Source organism: Sceloporus occidentalis, unplaced genomic scaffold (genome assembly GCF_023333645.1).
Source record: "Sceloporus occidentalis isolate IW3139 unplaced genomic scaffold, rSceOcc1.0.p SCAF_46, whole genome shotgun sequence".
Lineage (NCBI taxonomy): Eukaryota > Metazoa > Chordata > Lepidosauria > Squamata > Phrynosomatidae > Sceloporus > Sceloporus occidentalis.
In genome coordinates this window covers 3,571,152-3,596,059 of record NW_028317026.1, presented here as the reverse complement: position 1 = coordinate 3,596,059, position 24,908 = coordinate 3,571,152, and the positions used below count along the sequence as shown (strand labels likewise).

Genomic DNA, 24,908 nt, shown 5'->3' with positions numbered 1-24,908 from the left:
TGGAACGGAATGCTGCACAACTTGTGTTTTGACCACAACTTAAGCCAGAGAGCTCGTCTAGAAACCGCTGAAAGCGCCGTAGCTTTAGCAGATGCACGGACAGATTCAATGGAGGCATCGGAGATGAATTCAAATGCTAAGCAGGTGTCGGACAGGTTTCTTGCGACCTGCTCAGTCCCTGGAATAGCTGCAAGGTCTTCCACCGCCTGTTGGAGCCAGATTTTAATGGCTCTAGAAGTTGACGCCATCGCAATAGCTGGACGAAAGTTCGCCGCTGCTGCTTCAAAAGCCCTTTTGGCGGCATTCTCAGCCCGCCGGTCCATGGGGTCTTTGAAATGGGACGCGTCCTCCAACGGAATGGCTGTTTTTTTCGTAGCCTTGGCTACTGCGGTGTCCACTTTCGGGACTTCCCAGGCATCAGAATTCTTACTATCGAAAGGAAACAGTTTTTTGATTCTGGAAGACGTGAAGAATCTCCGGTCAGGATATCTCCACTGCTCCGTGATCATGGCAGAAAGTGAATCGTGAACTGGAAAAGTCTGCGGTTTCCTAGAGTGACCCTGAAAAGGATCTGGTTTTGAGACTGGTAAGTCATCCTGTAGATTCAAAGTAGATCTGACTGCAGAGATGAGCTTCCCTGTTTCTTCGACTGGGAAGAAAAAGGTTTCCTCTTTAATTTCCCCGTCCTCATCCGAAGACTGGGGGTCATTCAACTGGTAGTCGTATTCAGAAAAAGGAGCCGGATAATCTTCCAGGGTATCTGGAAGAACATTTGGTGGACCCTGCTGGTAAGGTTGATGCTGAGGCACCGGCGCCTGAGTGGAGCTTGCCATGGCTCGAAAACAGTCAAAGGTAGACTGAAGTTCCCCCTTCAACCAGGAGGTAAATTCTGTTGTGGAAACTTCTTTAGGCCGACAGCAGGAGCTGCACATTTTGGCCGTAGGGTCGTGTAGGGTCTTTTTACAGGATGAGCCGGCTTTGTGTTTCGTTTTTCCCACAGACTTCCTATGTGGGGAGGCCTCAGGAGGGATGTCTGGATTTTTGTCTGACATGACTGAGGAGAAAAAACACAAAGATGTAACCACAGACAGAAATGGAATAGGCAATGGAAATCTCCCTCCAAACCAAGAGGGAAACACCTACTTGAAAAAGCAATATACAATCCTCAGGCACAGGCAGGCACAATAGAGAAGTAGAAAATCCAATAATACAGCACAGGAACGAAGAGCAAGGAAAGATCTTACCCATTCTGGCGTTTTTATAGAGGCATTTAGGCGCCCAGGCCCGGAAACATCATATCCGGAAATTCCCCGTCAATTGACCTCTCGTGACCCCGGACGCAGTGCCGGAAGTGATGCGGAGAGGAGATTATGAGAACGGCTGCCGTGAAACCGGCACAGCAGGCTATGGAATCCTGCTCACAGCGGCTGTTATCCGGAGCACTCTCCTGCCATGCCTCACGCTGAGGATTCCCCGGGACGGAGAGAACCGGAGCCCGGGGACGCACATCCCAGTGAGCCCCCTGGGTTGTGGGCAGCGCTTAACGAGGGCTGAGCCTCGTGTTGCCGCGATGACCGCGGAGTTACAGCCTCCGAGGCTGCCGCATAACCCTGGATCCACCGGGACCACTACCGGGTATCGGAGAGAGGACGCCCCCCCGGGGCTCCGAGAAAACAAAAAAAGAGAGAGAAGGTAAGCTTCAGCCTAACCGCTACCTGAGTAGGGCAGGAAACAACACTGGGGAGGAAGGGGGAGGTCTTCTTTTTTTATAGTGTTTCCTGCCCTACCTGGTAGGCGGAGCCTTCTCTTCTCATGTGCCACCTGGAATGGCAAGGAAAAATCGGTCCGTGATCGATTTTTTTCACCCAAACGGCGTTGCTGTAATGCCTCGACCTCGAGGCATTCAACAACGCCACGATCGGCACCAGGCCCCTCCCCAGAGCGTCAACATCCGCCATACAATGTATGGCGGCGGACTCCCATTTTAAAAGCGTTTAGGAGGCGATCAACGATCACCTCATAAACTTAAATGGTGTCGCTGAAATGCTTCGATCAGGAGGCATCCAGCGACACCAAACACTTACCCCAGGATGGACTGTGACTGCTCCGGAGAGCGGTCTGAGCCGCAGCTGCACGCAGTCTTCACCATCCGCAAGATGGCGGCGGCCCGGGAAAAAAAACAATAAAGATGCAAAAGTTCGCTAGACGGTCTCCAGACCCTCTAGAGAACTCTGGCTCCATTTGCAGGTTGAAATTCAACCATGCAAGTCAATGGAGCCCAGCTTTCTAATCACAGTGTGATTAGTAAAAATAAATTAAAAAATAAAATAAAATTAATAATTAGAAAAAAATAGTAATAAAAACAGTAAAATGTAAAAATAATTTCCCTCAGATGTCACTATCAGGAGAACCTTCAAGTTGAAAAAAAATGTTAATTTTTTTTAAAAAAGGCAAAAAAAATATATATATATATAAAAAATATATTTTTGTGAGCAAGTCCTAAAATTAGCACATTAGCTTAAAACAATTCTCGCATGGAAAGAGTTAAAATACTCTTTTATATATATATATATATATTTCAAAAGTAAGCCCTAGTCCTGAAAAATGCAATATATAATTTGTGTGGGTGCACTAAATGAGTTAGTGGGAAATCACAGTTGAATAAAGACAAAACAAAAACTACTATTAATGGCCGTGTTTTAGATTGAACAGTATATTAAAACAATGTGTGGCATCTTTAAAACAAACCGCTGCGTTGTATTTAATTGCTCTCTTAATTGGAGAGGTTGGCTGTGGTTGAGCATTTTTGGACAAACAAAGGATGCCGCCATTTACATTAAAAAGATTGGAGTTTTGGAAACACCTTAGTTAAGTGGATCAGATGTTCTTGGATAAGCTCATTACTCTTTCTGTTTGTAAACCAGCATAAGATCTTAAATTGAAACCAAAACAAGCATTAACCCTCGAGTGCTGGAGGGAATGGGAGGCAAGGCAGTGTTTTGCCAGCTCTGCATGTTAATTAACAAGGAGAAGTAGCATCCTTTGGAAGTATGGGCACCCTAAGTGTGATCGTGGAGACCATTTCTAAATGTATGTGCTATGTTTCTGGTGTAACATTGGTTTATAGCCCAGCTAAATAAGTGCTTGTCACCGATAACCCATTTTCCGTGTGCGATACGCACTTGGACCCTGCAGGCTTCATTCTCAATGTTATCTACATCTGCTGTCTTCTTTCTAGGCTTACAAACCTCCTCAACTCCTTTAAAACAACCGTAAATACTGACTAATTTGGGTAAATTGCATTCATTAATAATGATATCCCTTTATAATAAGCTACTTAGTTTTAGGAGATGTCCTCGGGCAGGAGTGTCTCTTTCCTTAAAACGTAAACATTACTGGGAGCTGGAAATCAGAAAGCTGTACCCTGCTGTGGACACTAAAAGAACTGCAATTATTATATAAATTATGAGCCTTACTTAGGCAGTTAATCCCATCTTTCTCATTAGGGAGTGAAGACGTTTCCCTAGGGCACCAGAGCAGGCAGCTTGCTGTGCACTAAAAGTTGTAAAAGTATTTTCAATTGAATGCTTTCATTCTATGTTTACATGGATTCCTGGCGTTCAAACCTCACATTCTCCCTTATATAGAAAAATTAAGTAATTATTATTGCTGTTAAGCAGAATGTGTATGCCAAAACGTCCGTGCTTGTGACTTATTGCATATCAAGACATATTAAGAAGGTATTAGAAGGTGGTATTAAATGTTCATCTTAACCTATTCTTATAGTGACTATGTTGCTCTTTCTTTTATCACGGATTCTCTTTTGGAAGAACAATGGTGGATGGGCTATCATAATTTGTATAGTGTAGTGATTGACTTCACTATTCATTATGAAGGGCCAACACTAGCCAGTTTCTCCAGCTAGTAGGGCTGTATAATGCAAGATTCAGTGGGGGACGAGACCTTTAAGAATTATCACGGATTTAACTATTTATTATACAGGATCAGCAAACATCTTCCTGCATCAGAAGGTCACTGGGTTGGCCCTTTATAACTTATAGGGACATCAAAGAGTTGAAATCTCAACTCTCCTGCTAACTCCCTTTATTGAATAGATACTAGTCTGGAAATGAGCGAGCGCGGCCCTTAGAAAATATAAATAAAGTCCAGGTGGTGCGCAACAAATAATGGGTTACTCCATACCACAATTTGCAATGCTCAGAAACAAGAGAGGTGGCTTTTGACAAAGCACTATGTGCGAAACATGTTAAGTGTTTGCCTGGTTGCAGGATGAATTCGTGAGGTGCACTTGGGACCTTCCGTTTGATAAAGCCCTGCTTGCTACGAGTATTATTTACACATATTATTTTTCTATTGTTTACTATTTTAAATGGGATTACGGATCCAACAATAAAAAAAATAATAATAATAATTAAAAAAAAATTATATATATATATATATATTATCACTATTTACAATGAAGCCTGGTTCCTGAGTGCCGACAATCTGTCTCTTGTTTCCGTACTTTATTGAATAACCCATGCGTGTTCCTTCATTGTGCATTCTTCTGCCTATTTACTATACAATTTAAATCCTGAAGGCATCTGACATGCTTGTACTAAGTGAGCATGCAAAACAGGTAAATGTTTCTCCATTGAGAATGTGACTCGGTTGCATTTATTTAATTTTTCCGCTATACTACATTTTTGGAGGATGAATGGGATTGCGAGACATTAGTCACTTAAATGGGATCTGTAACTTTTAGCATAGTTTAAAAAATATAACCTCGTGGGGGGGCTGAGATCAGCAGCCTATGGCAGGACCAGCGTTATCTAATCAGTGTCTTGTCCTGGAGTTCTCCCATTTCTCCATCCCATACAATTGCAAAGGCCGCCTTCACCAATTCAGAACAATCAATTTAACAACATGGAAAGCAGGACGCTAGAATATTACGTGCTACACAGAGCGTTGTGTCCAAACCCCCTTGCCTCTGACTTGTCGTATTTTGTATATAACAGGTTACTTGACTTGAAATTTGACCGGTTCATTAGAGTTGGGAGTATTCGAAAAATTGCAAAGCCAGTTCTGCCTCACAGGTAACAAATTATGATGTTATTATCTTCACACAAAAAAAACCCAAATATTAATCAGACGTTGAATGCTGTTATTAAATATTTTTGCACACGTGCACGTTACTTGGGAAAACAGTGTATTTAGCACCTCAAGATGTAGATGATACACACACAGAATTCATAAATGTTGCATATCTAATTTTTTAAGCAGCAGTTACTTGTTTCTACCCCCCTGGTAATTTCACATATGTAGGGTGTGGAGGTGCTACACAGGACACTTATCTACTCCATGGATGCTGATTATTGAAAACGTGCTTCCAGCTTCATAAATAAGCATGCGAGCAGGGCTCTCTCCACCTAATGTATCCGTTTGTCTTAGTCTGTCAATTCTCGTCTTGTCATACCCCTTGAATATATGTATTGTATTAAGCGCTGCATACATTTTTGGTGCTATATAAATAAACGATAATAATAAATGCCCCCAGGGTGTTTTACATTGCCATAATCCTACCACTTTATGATATGATCCCGTTGTTTGATTTTAAAGTTTACATTCTGGGTCTGAAAATGAAAGTGAGCAACTCAAAGAGCTTCTGGGACTTCTTAAAGAGGACTTAACTCCAGCAGAGAGGATGTATGTGAAGAAAAGCATTGAGCAGCACAAGCTAGGCACCAACAAAACATTGCTTGGACAGGTATGTGTACATGTTTATCTTCTGTTTTTGTAGAGACTCTTAGAGGGTTGTTTTTTTTTTTTTAAACTTACATGACCACTGGGGGACTAGTCAGTGTCTGTTGTTATGACATAACTCCGTTGTGAGGTCATACATTGTCGTGTGTCATTTAAATACACTTAAAACATAGCAAACGTGCAAAATGCCATATTGGAAATAAGCAAGATCACTCTATTAGGTTCTATTGGGACTGTTCCAGATTTGGCATATGGTCTACTTTGGTCGACATCTGTCAGAAGTCTTGCTTGGTTATTGATCGGCAGTTTTTAGAGCATCACATCCTCTTTTATTTATATTTTGTATAATTATTTAATCTTTGAATTTCTACATCTCGACTACTGTCAAAGCTGGGGGAAATTTGTTTAGTGTCTATAACACTTTTTTTGTTGTTGTAAAGCTTGGCTTGTTTATGTAATGAATTTACCACCCGCAGTAGCTGCTTCACCTGTGTATTGTACCTTCCATCGACACCAGGTCAGTAAATGGTGCACGATGGCTCATTGGGCCTTTAAGTTGTAGTTTTAAAGGCTCATTCAATAAAATGTTGTTTCGTCTCTAATCGCTCTTCTTTCCTTTTGTGTTCTACTTAAGGTGCGTGTAGTTGGTGCTACTTGTGCCTCTTGCCCTTTCACATGTTTGAGCCATCTTAAGTTTCCAATTGTCATCCTTGATGAATGTAGCCAGATGACAGAGCCAGCCTCAATGCTCCCTGTGGCCAGGTAATTTATTAGATAAAAAGGTCTAAAAATCTATAGACCTCCATGACACGTGGTCTAAGCCTGGTCTATAAGTACACCTTGGGACACATCTAGGATGCAGAAGGACAAGCAAAAGTTTGGAACCGGATGCTGCCAGAAGGTTGATACCGGTGGTACTTTTTTTGAAAGAGAGTTTACAGTGGAACATATTTTGAGAAAAAGGGCACGTTATTTAATGGCAGAATGTCCACAATTAGAGCACAGAATAAATAGTTCTTTCCAGGAACCAATGGCAGACAAATAACACTGGCTGATTTCCGATAAGTTATTTGAGTAGTGTACAAATGCCGATGGCGGGAGGCGTTCATGTGTGCATTCATATCAAATTATCTAAATTGGAGTGTTAGAGTGTGTTCTGTTACACATTTTATATCTATCACAGTAACAACCCAAGTAATTTAACCCTAGCAGCATATATTGTATGAGTAATAACTTTTTTATCATCATCATCATCATCATCAATGTCTTCATATCTTACTCAAATGATCTCATGCAGATTTCAATGTGAAAAACTGATTCTAGTAGGGGATCCAAAGCAGCTGTCACCCACCGTCCAGGGCTCTGAGGCCACACATGAGCATGGGCTGGAACAAACACTCTTTGATCGACTGTGCTTGATGGTATGTTCAATATTCACTGGGTCAGGACCTAATCACTTGAACCTTTGGTTAAAAAAATGTATTCATAATAATAAAAAATAATTAGTAAGCTATATATTTTGTTAGAATGTTCACGTAATGTCTTTTATTTTCAGGGCCACAAGGCTGTTCTGTTAAGGACACAATATCGCTGCCATCCTGCTATAAGCGCTATAGCCAATGAAATGTTTTATGAAGGTCTGCTACTTAATGGTGTGTCAGAAGAACACAGGGCACCCCTTTTGGACTGGTTACCCACATTGTGCTTTTTCAATGCCAATGGCACTGAGCAGGTTGGTTGACATAAAAATGATCCCTCAAACACTTATTGTATAGTATTGAATTGCTAGGTATGTTTATGAACTGTTGCTGGAATCACAAACTTGGGTGTTATATGGTAATACACTGATCAGCCATAACATTATGACCACTGACAGGTGAAGAGAATAACACTGATAATATTGTTATCATGGCACCTGTCAGTGAATGGGATCAGAGGTCAGAGGATCTCCAAAACGACAGCTCTTGTGGGGTGTACCTGTGGTCCGTACCTATGAAAAGTGATTCAAGGAAGGAAAAGCGGTGAACCGGCGACAGGGTCATGGGCAGCCAAGGCTCATTGATGCACATGGGGGTGAAGGCTGGCCCATGTGGTCAAATTCAACAGAAAATCTACTGTAGCTCAAACTGCTGAATAGGCTAATGCTGGTTCTGATATAAAGGTGTCAGAACACACAGTGCATCGCAGTTTGTTGTATATGGGGCTGTGTGGCTGCAGACCAGTCAGGGTGCCTATACCTAACCCCTGTCCACTGCTGAAAGCACCTACAATGGGCACATGAGCAAAAGAACTGGACCACAGAGCAATGGAAGAAGGTGGCCTGGTCAGATGAATCACGTTTTCCTTTACATCATGTGGATGGCTGGGGGTGTGTGCGTCCTTTACCTGGAAAACACATGGCACCAGGATGTACCATGGGAAGAAGGCAAGCCAGCAGGGGCAGTGTGATGCTTCTAGGAAACGTTGTGTCCTGCCATTCATGTGGATGTCACGTACCACCTACTTCAGCGTTGTTGAAGAGCATTTACATGGACATGGTATTCCCTGTTGGCACTGGCCTCTGTCAGCATGATAATACGCCCTACCACAAACCAAAAATGGTTCAGGAATGGTTTGAGGAACACAACGACAAGTTCACGGTGTTGTCTTGGCCTCCAAATTCCCCAGATCTCAATCCAATCGAGCATCTGTGGGATGTGCTGGACAAACAAGTCCAATTCATGGAGGCCCCACTTCACAGCTTACAGGACTTAAAGGATCTGCTGCTAATGTCTTGGTGCAGATACCACAGCTCACCTTCAGAGGTCTGGTGGAGTCCATGTCTCGATGGATCAGGGCCGTTTTAGCAGCAAAAAGGCGCCCTACATAATGTTATGGCTGATCGGTGTATGTTGCATACATTTACAGATGCATTCAGTACATTGTCTCCACAAAGGATGCAAACAAGTGGCTATTTGATTTCTCCCACCAGCCATGACCCTTCCGGAATTTCTTTTTCTATTTTTCTTTTTTCCTTATTCCCTTTTACTTTGGTGTGTGGGGCCACCCCATGGACACTTTCAGGCACTTTTGAACTTTAGGAATTATGTACATTTCTGTGATTATCTGATGTAGGGACTTTTTTTGTTTGAATGACTTTAAGCTTTTTTACAATAATGATTTATTGTCCCTTTAATCCAATTCCTATGATTGTAATATTGAATCAAGTCCTTATAAAATAATCATGTTAAAGTGTGGTCATATATAAGTACCAATAAAAAAAAACGTGCATTTGTATATACTTGGAGCGAGTAACTCTTCGATATATTTGAAATGACTCTAAGCTTGCCAATTTTAAAACACATACCTACAGACACCTTTTGTCCTTGTTTTGAGGACAATCATTTGTTACCTTTTAACCGCACAGATTTGTGTTCAGGTTCTTCAACACAATGATCTACCGTTTCTTCCAATCGCTTTTGTTTAGGTGGAAGGCAGCAATAGTTTTCACAATGTGGAAGAAGCCAACTTTACAGTGAAGCTTATCCAGTGTCTGATTGCTAGTGGAATCAATGGCTGTATGATTGGTGTCATAACTCTGTACAAAGCACAGATGTACAAGGTATGTTTTTTGGTCCAGACCGCAAACGTGGAGGTAGCAAAGAGGAAAGGGATTTCTCTGAAGTGAAACAGCCGTTGTTATTCCTTTTGTTGTTGGTTGCCGTAACGCTTTTTTGAGACATAAGTCTGTGAGCTGGTGGATGCCCTTTAAGGGGACAGCCTTACTAAAGAAGAATGTAATGAGTTTAATACGCATTCTTCAGAAACAATTTCTACCTGATGTAGAAACTTCAGCCCTGCTGCTGCCTTCCTTCTCCGTGGTCTGGTGATTCTGAGCAGGTGCTTGAAGTAGCCAATCAGTGTGAGGAAAGCTCTTCCTTTGAATTCAGAATGATCGCTTTCCTTGCATGTGCACTGTCTATCTGCAATGTTTGCTGAGCCGGAGCTGGAGCTGACTTTGCAATAAGGGCACCTCACAGATATCATAAGAATTACAGTGCAAATGACCAGGTGCCCTGTTTCAAATGTTTTCTATGAAACTCGACAATGGAACACAATTTTTATTTTTTTTTCAGACTAGGGGGATCCTGGATTTGGTCTTGGTTGCTTATTGATAATAGTCTTTCAAAATATATTCCATTTGTATAGCATAATACGGCCACTATTTTGAATTATAACCATACTCAAACTTAATTTTCAGATAAGATATACTTCTCTCTGTTCACATCCAGATATGTACTTTGCTCGGTAGTGCTACGCTCTGCGACCCTATGGAGACTAAAGCTGTCCAAGTGTCAACGGTGGATGCCTTCCAAGGAGCTGAGAAGGAAATCATCATCTTATCATGCGTTCGGACAAAACAGGTTGGATTCATAGATTCGGAAAAGAGAATGAATGTGGCGATAACAAGGGGCAAAAGGCATCTGCTGATCATCGGCAGTCTAGCATGCCTGAGGCGGAATAAGCTGTGGGAGCATGTGATCCATCACTGTGGAAGTAAGTCGGATACCTACACTGACCTGAGAGACCGGTCTGTGCAGAAGGCTCCCAGTCCCATCAATATTGGGGTTTTTTAATGCTATATAACACTTTGTTGAATATGACCATTTTATTCTTAGCATTTATGCATGTGGGGAAAACATTTTTCATTAATACTTTTAAGTAGAAGAATAGTTCAAAATATTTCTGGTTGTTGTGATGTGCTCTGGTCCAAGCTTCTGATGCGCTTTTATAGACTGGTTTGGACTGTAGAGCCGACCTGCTGGTATTTTGAGACAGGCCTAATTAAATCCCTTCAACGGTTTAACAAATTGCTCTTATGCTTCTTTCCAAACAGCAGCTTATGGTAACAACATCTTATTTATGGCCAGGGGTCTCCAGTAACCCAGTTGCTATATATATATATATATATATATATATATATATGCAGTGCTAGCTACAGGGTGTTTAACGTCCATAAGTAACTTTTCATAGTTTTTTTCTGCACCCAAAATGCGCCTTTTTATGCCATGTGTAGAATAAAGCCCCACAATTCATTCTTTCATGTTTCTGTTACAAAATCTCTAGTGACTTGATTGAATTTGTGATCTTTTTTTTTTTTTTCTACCACAGGGCAAACAAATGGTTTGAAACATGTTAGTCAGTGGGAAGAAAAGTTAAATGCTATCCTTAACTGTTACCAAGAGAAGAAATTAGAGGTAGATTCCAATGTACAAAAGAAAGAGAAGAAGAAATCCAAAACAAAGGAGGGGAAGGTAAATCAGAGACTCGATCCTGCTTAATTGCGCAATATAGGTGTGACTTTAATGCATTGGAAAAAGTCTACTTCTAAAAGTAGTTTCAAAAGTAAAAAAAAAAAAAAAAAAAAAGAATTTTAAAAGTATCCAAACACATCATATTTATATTAAAAAAAATATGGTGTATGTGAGGACTTATGATTTTCTGAATGCTGCCCTTTTCATTTTATTATTAGGTAACAGACCAAAAAATGCTTCATCTTTTTGTTTCTTTTCCTTGCAGAGCTGAAAAAAACAGACCTGGGAAGAAACGTTTGTGGGGTTTTTTTTACCACGAATTGTGAGTGCGATCTGTATCGTGAGGGTAACTAACTCTGTTTTACTCACTGTGATGGTGATGTTTGATGAGGTATTGTTGGTTGATTATAACCGGAAAGACACCTAAATGCTTGGATATTTTAAAATACCAATCAATGAAATGGGTGTTTCATCGCACAAAAAATATTACATTTTGGTGGATTCTTTGGTACTTTTCTCATGAGTGTCATTGGCCATTCTCCAACCATAGTACCTTGTCAACCTTCACATATGCAGTGACTGCCGAAAAATTTAACCCCTTGTATCATAAATCTAATGCTGATTCTTCTGAAAGATCTGTTTGTAAGTTATTTTATGTGTAAATGTTTGTTACCCCTTGTTTATTGAGCTAGAATCACAAGCTGATGAAATAAATTATTCTAATTGTCCTCTAGGTGGCGCTAGTGTTTTTCCTCACGCATATCTTTTGCTTTACTTGAAGACCTCTCTATATCACTTCTACACCAGGGCTCCTCGGCAGGTGTATTGTGAAGCTCTTACACGTTCTGCAGCTTGATTAACAGAAAGAAAGCTATAAAACCTCTAAACCTCCCCTCAGAAACTGCGTATTACGTCACATGTATACTATACACACTTTAAACTTGCACATCTACATTCGCATAAACACCACATAACACTATAACATGTGTGACTCCTATTCTCAAATTAATTGGTTTTGATGGGAAAACCATTTTTAGATATTATTTTGATTAAAATAACGTATTTCCAGTTGTGCTTGTTTGGAAAAAGTTATCTGTACTCAAATACAAATTGACCCCAAAATATATTTGCAAATATATCTTATGAAACGAGATCAAAATTGTGGTCATTATTGAGGATCAAATTTCATATCATCAGTTTTTAATTCTAAATGCTTCCAGTGTAGCTTATACTAAGGTTGGAGTGGTCTGTGTGTGTGTGTGTATATATATAAATATATATAAAGAATAATTATGGGTCTTTTTAGATTTTTTAGATATACAGATATAAGTATATAATTAGCACTTTTTTATTTTAGGGTATTTTAGGACAAGTTTTCCTGGACATAGTTAACTGAAGCTCTAAGTATTTTCCAAGATCCAACAAGCTTAGGAACGTGAACAAAAAAAAGAAAACAAATTGAGAGAAACTAAATTGCCTAATTTAAAATACTGCTGACACCTCGGAATGGTTCCCTAAAATCTTAATCAACAATCCATTAGGTCTCAACAGGAGTAAAACTAAATCCTCGTTTAAGTGTATTTATACAATGTCCATTCTCCCTTTCAAATGCTAAATCTATTTTAGCATATGCCCTTCTTTCTTTTGCTTGTTTTCTAAAGCCTAGCTGCCTCTACTACCCTTGTAAATATGAAAGATGCTAATCATATGACATATCACGTCTCTGTCGGATCCCAGAATAAAGCCTTAAGATTTGGGATCATTGCATCCAGACAACAGCTTCATCAGCTGGAAAGTTGTTGTTTTTTCTCCTTCCCTTCAACTCTCAATCCCCTCTTTGTCTGGAGGAAAATGTAGGCAGTACAAGGCATCCCGGCCATATGGTTCACTTTGGATTTTTGTTAGCTAGATTGAGAATGGTCTTTGCGATTGGTGAGAGAGAGTACAGCATTTCCTTGTGTGTTGTCATCACAAACACATGTCTCTTCTCGCAATTGTTTTCAGTTTCCCAAGCACAAAAAGAAATTGCATTTTTGGAAGTTATCCTCCTGAAAAGGAATATTGGCACCTAAACACAAAAGTGAGCCATGCAACTATTACTCATCCTGTCACTATATATATAACAAGTTATGTTTGGCTTTTTAAATTAAGGTGCAAGCAATTTTTTGCTTGTTCTGATAATATTAATCTGTAAAGCAGACAAATATATTCTGAAAGATATGCTAATGTGTATGTACATACATACATACATACATATATATATATATATATATATATATATATATATATATATATATACATACATACACCATTCATAACTTTGGGGTCTTTTAGCTGTTTTCATGGAAAACGAGGACAATTCTAGCTGTAACGTAATTGCAGAAGGGTTTTCTAATCATCAATGAGCCTTTTATACTTAAACTTGGATTAGCGAACACAACATGCCATTGGAACACAGGAGTGATGGCTCTGTACCCTATGAAGATATTCTATTAAAATCAGCCATTTCCAGCTACAATAGTCATTTACAACATTAACGTGTCCTATATTTCTGGTCATTTTTATGTTTGTTTTTTTCATTCACAAAATGTGTTGTTCCTTCAAAAAACAAATGAATGGTAGTTTATATTATTTGTGTGTGTGTGTGTGTGTATATATATATATATATATATCGCAGAAAATGAATATATCAAACATATTAAAATTACAGCCCCCGAGGAGTCATTTAACCAAAAGTACTTTGTATTCAGAACTGCGCAGGCTGTGATTCAGCTGTCCATTAATAATACACAGTTCAGACGCCCTGTACTCTGCAAGACTAATCATCTTGTTTTTCATTTATATGATAAAACCCACATGGATCTTCACTACCATCAATAATAAAACTTTACATACCAACAAAATCTTTATCGTTTGCCTGATTTCCCTCAAGAGTCTCGAGGCTGTTACACAGCACCTCGCAGATATGTAACGAGAGATTCAGATATTATGTGTTACATTGTTACGTCTAAGTAGCCTAACTTGCATCGCTTGCCTATAAAACCCGTTCCCCTGTCCCTCTCTATTCCTTACTCAAAAACCCAAAAGGGCTTTCAGCCAAATCATTAAATTCAGCCGAGGTGGTCAAGCTAGCACGGCTTTTCAATGAGGCCGTGAAAAGAAAAGCATCCTTGAAGTTAGGAGATGCACAAGGAAAACTTCTTGAATGACATCAAAAGAAAGCGTTTCCATAGCTGTTGAAGCACGAGAGCAGTGTAAGAGCACAAAGAGGGATTGGAGCACCACGACTGGCCCACTGCTCTATCTCAGCACAATTGGGTCACTGAAATGGGGAATTAATTACCATTGGTGAGTGGGCAGTCCATTCACCACTGGCTGAGTTTTATTAAACGCCAATATAAATAACAAAACAACTCTTGTGGCTGCACTATTCCTACACGCCAAAGGAAGGATTATGCCGAGGATTAACATCTTAAAGTCTATGAGACTTTCTGACTCAGGGCTCCGAGCTCGTAATCGTATTTGTCTGCTGTATCAGCGATTAGTGCTCTCATTCTCGCACTTTTGCCTGGATGGTCAGTGTCCCTTTTTGCAGGCAAGAGCTTGGAGCACAATAGGCTGTTCATTTCTATGCATCTTTATAATATAAGGATGAAAAAAAGCAATGCAATCTGACAGCCCTGCTTAATCTCAGCGACTGCACTTCTAGGCTTATTCCCGATTGTTATGGAAGAAGAGGGTACGTGGGAGGCAAAAAGATCTGAGAGACACTTGATATCTTACTGCAGAGTTAATTTATTTCTTAGTCTTTGTCTCGGAACTCTGAAAATGACAGGGCATCATCATATTTTTTTCATTTGTGTTTCATACTTGGGGAAAAAAACTAGCACAGTTTTATACTTTGTGCAAATTATAAAAAAATCACACAATCTGTACACTTGACCAACAGGCTAATGCAGCGTATTGTGAAAACGCATGTCACCCTGTGCTGCTTTTCATGTGTGACCTTCCCTAACGGCATGCTAGCAGGATCACGCAAGTGTCCATTTTCCTAAAAACACCAAAATGGAATGGAATTAAGGTTAAAGGCCTTCAAGTTTATTCTGTAAAAACATGGATTAGTTTCTTTATTAAATCAAAATGAGGTCCTTGTACCTAAAGAGGAATGCTTTGTGGTTTTCTAAGATACCCCATAGTCCTTTTCTAAAAGGAAACATTGCTCTGCATATAAGGATGTTATGAGTGGAGTAATACATATAGAAAGTTCTAGATTTATATATATATATCCCCCCCCCCCCTTGGTTTTAGCGCATTACTCCAGACCAGGCTCGGACTGGCCACCTGGCACACTGAGCAAATCCCTGATGGGCCATTGGCCAATATTGCCACATGTTCACCTGATGGACTGCTCCAGCCACACGCTACATGGCCACCTAGCCATCACCAGTGTGCATGTCATATTTCACTGAAAAAGGCAGGTGGTAGTTTTTGGAAGAATTCACCGTAGGCGTTTGTCTGCCTCCAGCCTGCAATTTGTTTTACCTCTTGGGATATTTCCAGTTCTCTATTATGTTTTGAGAGGGAGGGTGTCTGTGGTATGATGTTCTTAATTCTAGGTTGCAGTGGTTTTAGTGCCAGATTACAAATAATATCCACCTAGGACATACTGTAGATGAAACCATGGAGCCATAGTGTCAACAAAACACATTTCTGAAAGAGGAACTCTTGCTGTTTTTTCGACCTGCATCATGGCATGTGTTTGTATTCTCAGTAGTAGTAAAGTGTTCACTGTTGATTAAAAAAAAACCATAAAACCTGAATTGTTAATTCAGTGGTCTGTCTCGTACATTTGGTTTTAAGTGTTCTGCCCAGTGGAATAAAAGTTTTACATCCTTGACTATGCTAGAAACACAGTTTACGATCATATCTGATGTAGATACAAAATGCATGGTTTGATACACAACAAAGTTATCTCCATGAAAAATGGTCTCCTTTTTTTCTTTTAAAAGAAACTCACCAAGAGCTTTTTGCTGTTTCTTTTAATAGGAAGTTTGAGTGCTCTGTGCAGGGCTCAAGTACAGCATAAATCAGGTCCTTCTCTTTGTGTTTTTTTTACAAGTAGCCAACGTGCCCTTATATTTCTTTCCAGCTGACCTACAGAAGAAAAGAATCACTTGTTGCTATACAGTCATGCAACTTGTGGGGTCTGCCTCTTTTCAGAACTTCCAATAACTATAAACACACCTAACCTAAACTTGTGGGGTTATCTTCAGACCCTGCAAAGTTCAGAAAAACAATGGGCTTTCTCTAACACTTCATAGTTTCCTTTCTTGCAGAAATGCTGGTGGGATGAACTAAGACTATTGTTTTGCTGATTTCTGGATCGATGCTAGTCTTTTTTTGTTTGCCTTCGTAGATGTAAAGTAGGATTTGAACAGTTTGACCCTTTCGGACAGTTCATGGAGTTGCATAGACCCTACTTTCTCTGTGCTTTGCTTGCACTGCATTGTGGGCCTCCAACAATTGACCTCGTAAAGCAGTCTAATTGGGGAATATGTGCAAAGAGTAATTCTGGTGCAATTGCCATAGCCACCAATGGAATGTTACTGCTCCTTGGGACACTTTGCATAAGAATTCCTTCTTATTCATAGCCCTCTACATTCCTCTATTTTAGATATTAGGAAAACCTTATGATTAGGGACTTGGCTGTTTGGTCAATCAACTTTGATCTTATGTAGCAGAGAGAAGCTGTGTCCTTTGCGTCATTTGATGTTTAATATTGTGAGGTTTGAACCTCCCTGCTGTTGTGAGCACCTGTCGAATAAGTGACATATGATACATGCTTAATGATCTCTTTCATAGTGTTGTGTTTGGATTTATAAAATGTAATTTATGACTAAATTTTATCCAAAGCATTAAGGACATTGATCACCAGACAGCAACTAACACTCTTGGCACACCTACCACTAATATATATGATTTTTTGTTGTTGTTTTTCTTTCCTTCTTGTTGTCTTATAGTACGTTGTCAGCAGGGGTTTTGGAGAAGTGAGCCCTTTAGGCATTTTCTTTTCCTTGTCATCTACTGCAGGTTATCAGCAGGAGTTTTGGAAGAGTGAGCCCTTTAGGCATTCTCTCCCCTTGTCATCTTCAGCAAGGGCTTTGAAGGACTGGAGCTTATTCCTCTGAAGCCACTGCTACAAAGATACACTTTATTACGGGAGGGAGTCTATGCAGACGCACCCTGTATTCATTCGTTTCTGTGGGTGACAGGGCGTTTTAAATGTACACAGTTTCTTGTTTCTGCATCTCATTGATGATCAGTAGTGGGTTGATGGAAAGGGCTTATAAGATGTGACAAATAAAGCACCACATCATGCGGTCAGAATGCATTCCCTGCCGTGCAATTAGCTGGAGCACAGGTACAAACACCCCGACTCTGCAGTTTGTAAATAACAAATTATTGGCAAAAGCCACACAAGTACCACAAGCCCCAATGATACTGGAGCCAAAGTCACAATGTTAAAAGTGCTAAGATTCTGTGCTCCGTTCTTCTCAGCCTTCATTAAAGTTTGCCTTACTACTTTGTCTGTTATATTTCTGGTTTCTAGACTGTGGCTTGTCGCTTCTGCACTTTTCTGCTGTCTTAAATTTCCACTTTGCAATAGAGCATCCAAAAGAATCAGTGTCAGGGAAGCAATCCCATTGGAATCAAAGGGAGTGCTTCTTTCACATGCGCAGTGTTCCCCGAGCCAGTGCTGGAGCTGACAGGCGTTAAGTAAATCATATACAGTAGGAGATGTGTTCGGTGAACGGCAAATAGCTGAGGAGTGGGGAATCCATCCATACGTCTCAGCTATCATGTTCGATACAGTATATATGATAGCTGGATTTGTATTCAATACATCACAGGTGTACCACTCTTGTGATAATATTTGCACTCCGAGCGAAAGGGAACAATAGCAAAATGACAGTACATTTTTATTCATACTACGTGTTGGTATATATGGCCTTATGTATATATAAAGAAACCCCTGCTTGGTTTTCAAATCAACATTATTCGTGGTGGTGCACTAAATGAAAAACTGAGAATTTAAAGTGTAAAATGGTCCTGGTCTTAAAGGGGTTAAAGGAAAAGGAATGCCATGCAATGAAAAATATATCATTATTAAGTAAACACCATATAAAGTAATAACTTCTACAACTTACTGAGAAACACATTATCTGAGTTGTGAATGCACTTGCTTTCCTGAAATCTGTTCTGGTGGAAATTAGTGTTAAGTAGTGTCAGTGTCTTCTTGTGGTAAAACATAAGTGTTTCAGCTTCAGAAGTTATCCTACAGCCCATATATAATAATAGTAATTAATAATAATAGTATCCTATGAACAAAGACAATACTGATTAAAGTCCTCAGCAAAAATCACAATGTAAAATGAAATCAATTTTGTTGTTTAACCAGTATTTTATATTTAAGACAGTTTGTGAAAGATTTATACAACCCTGCTTTACTACAATCGAACAGTGCAACGTTTGGTAACGCGTCAACTGAAGTAAGTGTGCTCTGACCTACATATCTGGCTCAGTAGCGGTTGTTGGCTTGGGGTTCATACAGCAGCCACTCTTTCTCCAAGAGACACTCGCTCTAGCGGCAGCTGCTGTCCACTGCTGTCCTCAGCTTCGGCTAAACTCACCGGCCTCTTTACTAGCAGAGACAAAAAGCCCTCAAAAAGTGCAATATTGGTTCTTAGCAGTCAAAAAATAATGACTTGATGGTTGGCTTTGTCTGAGTCTGTCAGTTCTAGTTTAGTCATACGCTTTGAACGTATGCACTGTGAGAAGCGCTGCGTAAAATATTGGCGCTTTATTCATAAAATATAATAATAAATATATTCTGGTTTTATTATACCTTTTAAATGTATGCACTGCGTAAATTGTTCGCGTTATATAAATAATAATAATAAATATATTCCAGTTTTGACAAACTCTGGAGTTATGCACTGTGAGAAATGCTGCATAAATTGTTGGCGCTATATAAATAAAAGATAATATTAATACAAAAAAAATGAAAAATCAGAAGACAAAGCCATTTTCAGTTACTTTTTCCTCACAAGTTTTTTTTTTGTAGACTGCTCGAAATGTCATATTTATGCCCAAAGACAATTTGCAAGGTTACTTGATAACTTAAGAAATCAAATGACCACCCTGAGAAATTGGGGGAGTCCAATAAGATAAATAATATTTAAAAAAAAAGCCTGTGAGGGATCTGGATTTCTAGGTCCCTTGGAACAAGGAGATATGTTTGCACATTTACAGAGCTGTGGAATATGATGGCGATATAAAAAAAACAATAAATAAGAATAAAACTTTTTTTTAACTTGTTTTTAAGAAACTACTATATTTGATACCAGGAGTTACTTTAATTGTATTCTGGTAAATGGACTCCTTATGTACGTATGTAAACATATATCAATAAAGGTTTGTTCTGACATGTGACTGAAAGCATATATAATATATTTTTATATTGATACAATGTTATATATATCATACAGTCAAGAAATATTGCGTATGTTAGTGACAGTGTGACATGTGTGCTATTTTATGACAACTGGAGATCCCCTCGCCCATGTATAGTTTTAGACAGGATGCCTGTGGGGCAGTCAGAGGCTAAGTGGCCGCTTGGCTAATACACAGCAGCTCGGCTAGTCCTCCACCTGCCTCCTCCCTCTCTTCCCGCCTCATCAGCAGCTCAAAGGGCAGCAGACCCAGGAGCGCGTGGCTAGGCGGCCCCCCGGCCCGAACCCTGGGATTGGCTGCCACCCCTCTCCCCCTAACAGCCATTAATAAAATTAGCGGCACGCTTCGGCCGACCGGCTTCGACCAATCACCGTGCAGGAAACCCGGAGGACCAGAAGAGATACCAACAGCCTAAAATAGGAGGTGGAGCGGCAGCAATGACAACAGACCTCAGGACCGGGGGGAGTCGTGGGGGGCTACTGAGGGGAGTAAAAAAAAATGATGATAATGAAAAGAATAAAGCAGGGAGGGGGTGCGGTGCCCCGGGGTAGGTTTGATTGTTTTGCTAGGGGTATATAAGGGGTTTTAGGAGGGTCGTGTGCCAGACGCACAGCCACTGGACTACAAGCGGCTTCACTTGAGCTGAAGAGCGAGACGCGTGCCAGAGCACACACACACATCCATAGAACAGGGTGCAAGAGGCTGTCCAACACACCCAGCGATACCCGGCCAGGAGAATATCCGACACCCTCCCGAGAGTCAGCTGTCAAATCACCAAGTAAGTACCCGGCACCACTATATATATAACTTTATTAGATGATGCGCTGGTAACTTCTCTCTGTAAGTGGAGGATAGTAACTGTTCTGTTTGTGGAACGCTGACTGTACTGAGGATCCTTGGTCCGTATAGGCTTTATTGCAGTCTGCGCCAACAGCGTAAAGCAGCTGATCGGTGACAGTGTAGTAACCTGCGCCCTTGTGTTTTGTTTACGCAGGATGATGCTGTTGAAGAGTGAGTACAGAGAGGAGGAGGAGGAGGAGCTGACTTCCGCCTCTCCTTGCTCGCTGTCCTCTTCCGACCTGTCCTCTCCGTCCGGCAGCAGCTCAGACGACGAGCACGTCCCCGCAGCCTCCTTCCTCCTGCGCACAGATGACAGGGATGTGGACTCTGCTGATACCAAGAAGCCGAAACGTAGCAGAGCCAGGGCTAGCGCTAAAAGCGGGGAGGTGGTGATCAAAATCAAAAAGACCCGGCGCCTAAAAGCCAACAACCGGGAGAGGAATCGCATGCACAATCTGAACTCCGCGCTGGACTCCCTCAGGGCTGTGTTACCCACCTTCCCGGATGATGCCAAGCTTACCAAGATAGAGACCCTGCGCTTTGCCCACAACTACATCTGGGCTCTGTCCGAGACCCTGCGCCTGGCCGACCACCTGCAAGGCTGCTCCGCCTCCCCTTTGGTCCAAGACTCCCTGTCACCACCCAGTCCCTCTGCCTCCTCCTGGAGCTACACCTCCTCCCCCCCATCCTCATCGTGCGACTCTCTGTCCCCTTCCAGCCCTGATAGCTCCGTCTCGGACACTATGGACTACTGGCAACCTACTGAGCATCTTCTGCACCAAGCACATCATCATCACCACCACCACCAGCAGCAGCAGCAGCAGCTCACCACCACAGGTGCCATGGCTTTCATGTGAACAAGAACATTGTAACAAAAACTCTCCTAGAGATGCTGCAGAAGACAATGTTGTTTCACTGAGGAAGAACAGAACCAAAACCTGTGTTGCAGGGACTTCTGATCTAAGAGTAGATTGAGTTGTTCTGTTGGGCTGCTTAGTGAAAATGTAACATGTGGGGGCATCCAGCATGTAGCAGTCCTCATCTGCTTGAGAGTGTGGGGGGGGGGGCTTCTTTATAAAAACCATACTATTGAGGGTCTCACAAGGAGATGATTTAGATACAGTGGTCAGGGTTGGGGAATCTTTGTCAGAGAGAATATAGTTATATTGGTAGTTCTCAGCTGAAGGCAGCAACATTCCAGAATATTGTACACCAGACAGTGTCAAATCATAGTGTTTTGTTAAGATGGGTCACACAGCACAGAACATACCAGTGCAGGAAATGTTCATATTAATAGCTGATTTGGGTCTAGACAACAACTATCTCTGGGAAACATCTGCTTTCTTCCCATTGATGGTTGAGGGCTGTGGGAATTTCAACTGTCAAACCAAACTTTTTCTCTGATATGCACTTTGTTCACTTTCCCAGATCCGTCACAATGCCTTTTGTGTTTCCATTCTCTTTTTCTCATTTCCATCTGTTCTGTATGATTATAAGAAAAGAGAAACCTTGTTTAGTAGAGCACCAGGTTAAAAGTCATTGTCTAATTTGTATGCTTGTGCCAACCGAATACAAGCATGGAAATCAAGGCAGGACTCTGTCAAAAGAAAGAAAAAGCGAAGAAAAGGGAAAATCAGAAGGGAGGATATCTTCATACATTATTTATGTAAGCTTTTGGACCATGAGGGAACTAGGTTATTCTTTCAGGATGTAGACAAATAAATCAAAATATACAATAGACATGGAGCATCTTGGCAAACAGACACAAGTGTTCTCTTTTTATTTATTATAAATAATGATTTCATGAAAAATATGTATTTTTTGTATATTTCAAAGAGTTTATTTTATGTATTTACAGCAAGAAAAAAAACAATCTTGTGCTAATTATTGAATAAAATATATAATTTTCCTAATACTTTTGCATCTCATGTCGTTACTTAACATATGTACAAGTCTTACATCTTTATTTAGACATCTTTATTAAACAGTGCATGCAAATATATGTCCTGGCTAATTCCTAACAGCAGTATTAATATGGGACTTTTACCTTTATTTAAATATTTTCTGGAAATGAAAAATTATAATCAAACTGTATTGATGACACTTTTATACACATTTCCATGCAATCGTCACCTTAATGACTAAATCCTGAGATACATTATTACAGTTAACATTAAAAGTATATAGAAATATATAAAATACCTAAACTTTATAAAAGTAGGGTACCTATTGTGTTCTGGAGGTATCTATTTTTTTCCATTTGGCTTTAAGTTATTCAAATATATAGAGAATCAGCATACATCACAGCTAGAAACAGCTAGAAACTTTCTTTTTTTCTAAGTAAGGAAAACAAATGGCATTTACCATAAATTTAACTCAATAGTTATTATTACACATTAATGCATTATATTGTAGTGTTTGATTTTTTTCCCCTTTGTGATACATAGCTGATGGAGCTGAAATGAATCTAGATAAATGCATGCCCAGACAATGCTAAATTCTACTGAATTATATTTATATACATTATTGGCGAAGTAAACTAAGAGCTTTTCACCTAATTCTTGCATTTTTCGTATGTATAAACATACTAGGATTTTTTGTGAAAATTCAGCACAAAATAATAATAGCTTAATAATGTAGCTTACATTATGAATTTGTGCGCAAATTTTACCCAGACTTTGTACTAAACGAATAAGTACTAAACTTACTTTTACAAGGGAAATGGATCTGTGTGCTGTACCGCTATACACCGGTTCTGCAATGAAATGTTACACAATGTTTGGTCACTGCAGCAATGTAAAGACTACCATATCCATATAATCAATCTGTTGTTCTTTTCAGCAAGTATAGCTCAGCATTCATTTAGGATATAATAGTATATAAATCCCATGCATTAAAACAACATATATTTTTATAGTCTTCTGCCCTGTAAGTTAAGTATTGATAATGATGAAGAATATAAAAGTAGGCATATCAAAGTAATTTAATTTATTAAATCTGAGTTATTTTAGTAATTGTAATATTACTCTACAATTCACCACCCTTGTGTTCTTACAATATCTTGTGTTAGCGAGCAATAAAGGCATTAATTAATGATATATTAATGATAGATGCATTCAAAGAGTATGCAAAAAGTGGAATTGATCAATAATATAATACACAATATTATATTGTACAGGATATTTATACAGACTAAGACAAACTAATACATTCAGTAAAAAAGACCCTGCTTACAATCGAGCAGGACCCTCTTTACTCAATGGTTTGTCTTAGACTGTCAGTTCTAGGTTTGTCATGCCCTTTGAATGTATGTAATATAAATAGTGCTGCCCAAATTGTTGTATGTGTATATATATATATATATATATATAATAAAATAATATATATATATATATAATAAAATAAAGAGGCAAAAATAAAACCAAGCAGATCATGCTAGACATAATATATTTAGGTATTGTGTAATCTAATAAATACATATATATATATATATATATATATATATATATATATATATATATATTAACATTTATATTAATATAATTGATATTTCAAATATGAACCCCATTTAGAAAGATATCACCAACTTCTCATCCACTATTTTTGTATAATTTAGCACTCATTCTGCGCACATGTAACATTTACAGACATGTGAATTAGAATATTTCCCAATTTCCCAGCCTAAATGCAAATCATTCATTTAAAACATAATTTGTCCCTGAAGTCTTGTAACAGAGGACATTTTATTTTTATGTTAATAGGGATGCTAATATATTAACCCATTGATTGTTGGGGGGATGTGATTCATTGTGTTGCCATGTGTTGTACTCCCCCACACCCCTCTGGCTCTTAAGAGGTTAAAAGAGCAAAATATCTAATTAGCCGGAGGCATTCCTGTATGGGAAAGCGCATGTGTTATATGCTACCTGCCTCCTACTGAGTTTTCTTTACACACTTGTCAGTGCTGAGGCTTCTGTATAGATTGTCTAAGGGCACTGCCCAGAATGACAGGCTCTAAACCCTTAACAGAACCGAGACAAATGGATGTTGTCTTAATCTGTGAAGAACCGCCACGCCCACAGCAATTAAAGCCTGTAAAATATAGTGATATCATACACATGACATCATTATCAGTAATTGGCTAATCATCATAAAGGCAAAGACATGTATTTTATTACTGCTAATGTCAACAGCTATCTATTCTATACACCCATAAGGATCAGTTCTGCACAATATTCCTTTATATAACAGCCCTGTTGCAATGTAGAGTCCTGGCTGATAACATAATGTGTTTAGATTGGGCACACCTGACAACAGATGAGTGTTGGCTGCGATTGGTATAGTTATTGTAATATTATTATTCATTGTTTAGTAATTGTGCGACTAATTAACTAGCAATGATAAGAAGCCACAGAGCTGAACCTACCGAATGTTTCATATAGTTTAGATGATATGAATGATGTGCAGTAAGTAGCAGTCAGGAAATCTACTCGATAA

At 39.6% G+C, this 24,908-nt stretch overlaps 2 protein-coding genes across 2 annotated transcripts in view; both read left to right on the top strand.

Moving 5' to 3' along the window:
• Window positions 1-11,328, top strand: part of LOC149289346 (5'-3' DNA helicase ZGRF1-like) — a 37,417-nt gene extending 26,089 nt beyond the window's left edge. The window contains exons 17-25 of the mRNA XM_089490735.1: window positions 5,019-5,096; window positions 5,620-5,767; window positions 6,398-6,525; window positions 7,061-7,184; window positions 7,319-7,495; window positions 9,230-9,364; window positions 10,035-10,299; window positions 10,915-11,057; window positions 11,323-11,328. Coding sequence (XP_089346861.1) covers window positions 5,019-5,096; window positions 5,620-5,767; window positions 6,398-6,525; window positions 7,061-7,184; window positions 7,319-7,495; window positions 9,230-9,364; window positions 10,035-10,299; window positions 10,915-11,057; window positions 11,323-11,328 — 1,204 coding nt within the window. The remainder of the gene's footprint in view (window positions 1-5,018; window positions 5,097-5,619; window positions 5,768-6,397; window positions 6,526-7,060; window positions 7,185-7,318; window positions 7,496-9,229; window positions 9,365-10,034; window positions 10,300-10,914; window positions 11,058-11,322) is intronic.
• Window positions 11,329-20,566: 9,238 nt separating this feature from the next.
• On the top strand, window positions 20,567-21,268 carry LOC149289345 (neurogenin-2-like). The gene has a single exon (XM_089490733.1). It carries the CDS (start codon window positions 20,567-20,569, stop codon window positions 21,266-21,268), a length of 702 nt encoding a protein of 233 aa, XP_089346859.1.
• The last annotated feature ends 3,640 nt before the right edge of the window (window positions 21,269-24,908 follow it).

What these genes read in the sequence shown, in the direction of transcription:
- LOC149289345 (XM_089490733.1), top strand. Translation starts at nt 20,567, where the DNA reads ATGATGCTGTTGAAGAGTGAGTACAGAGAGGAGGAGGAGGAGGAGCTG.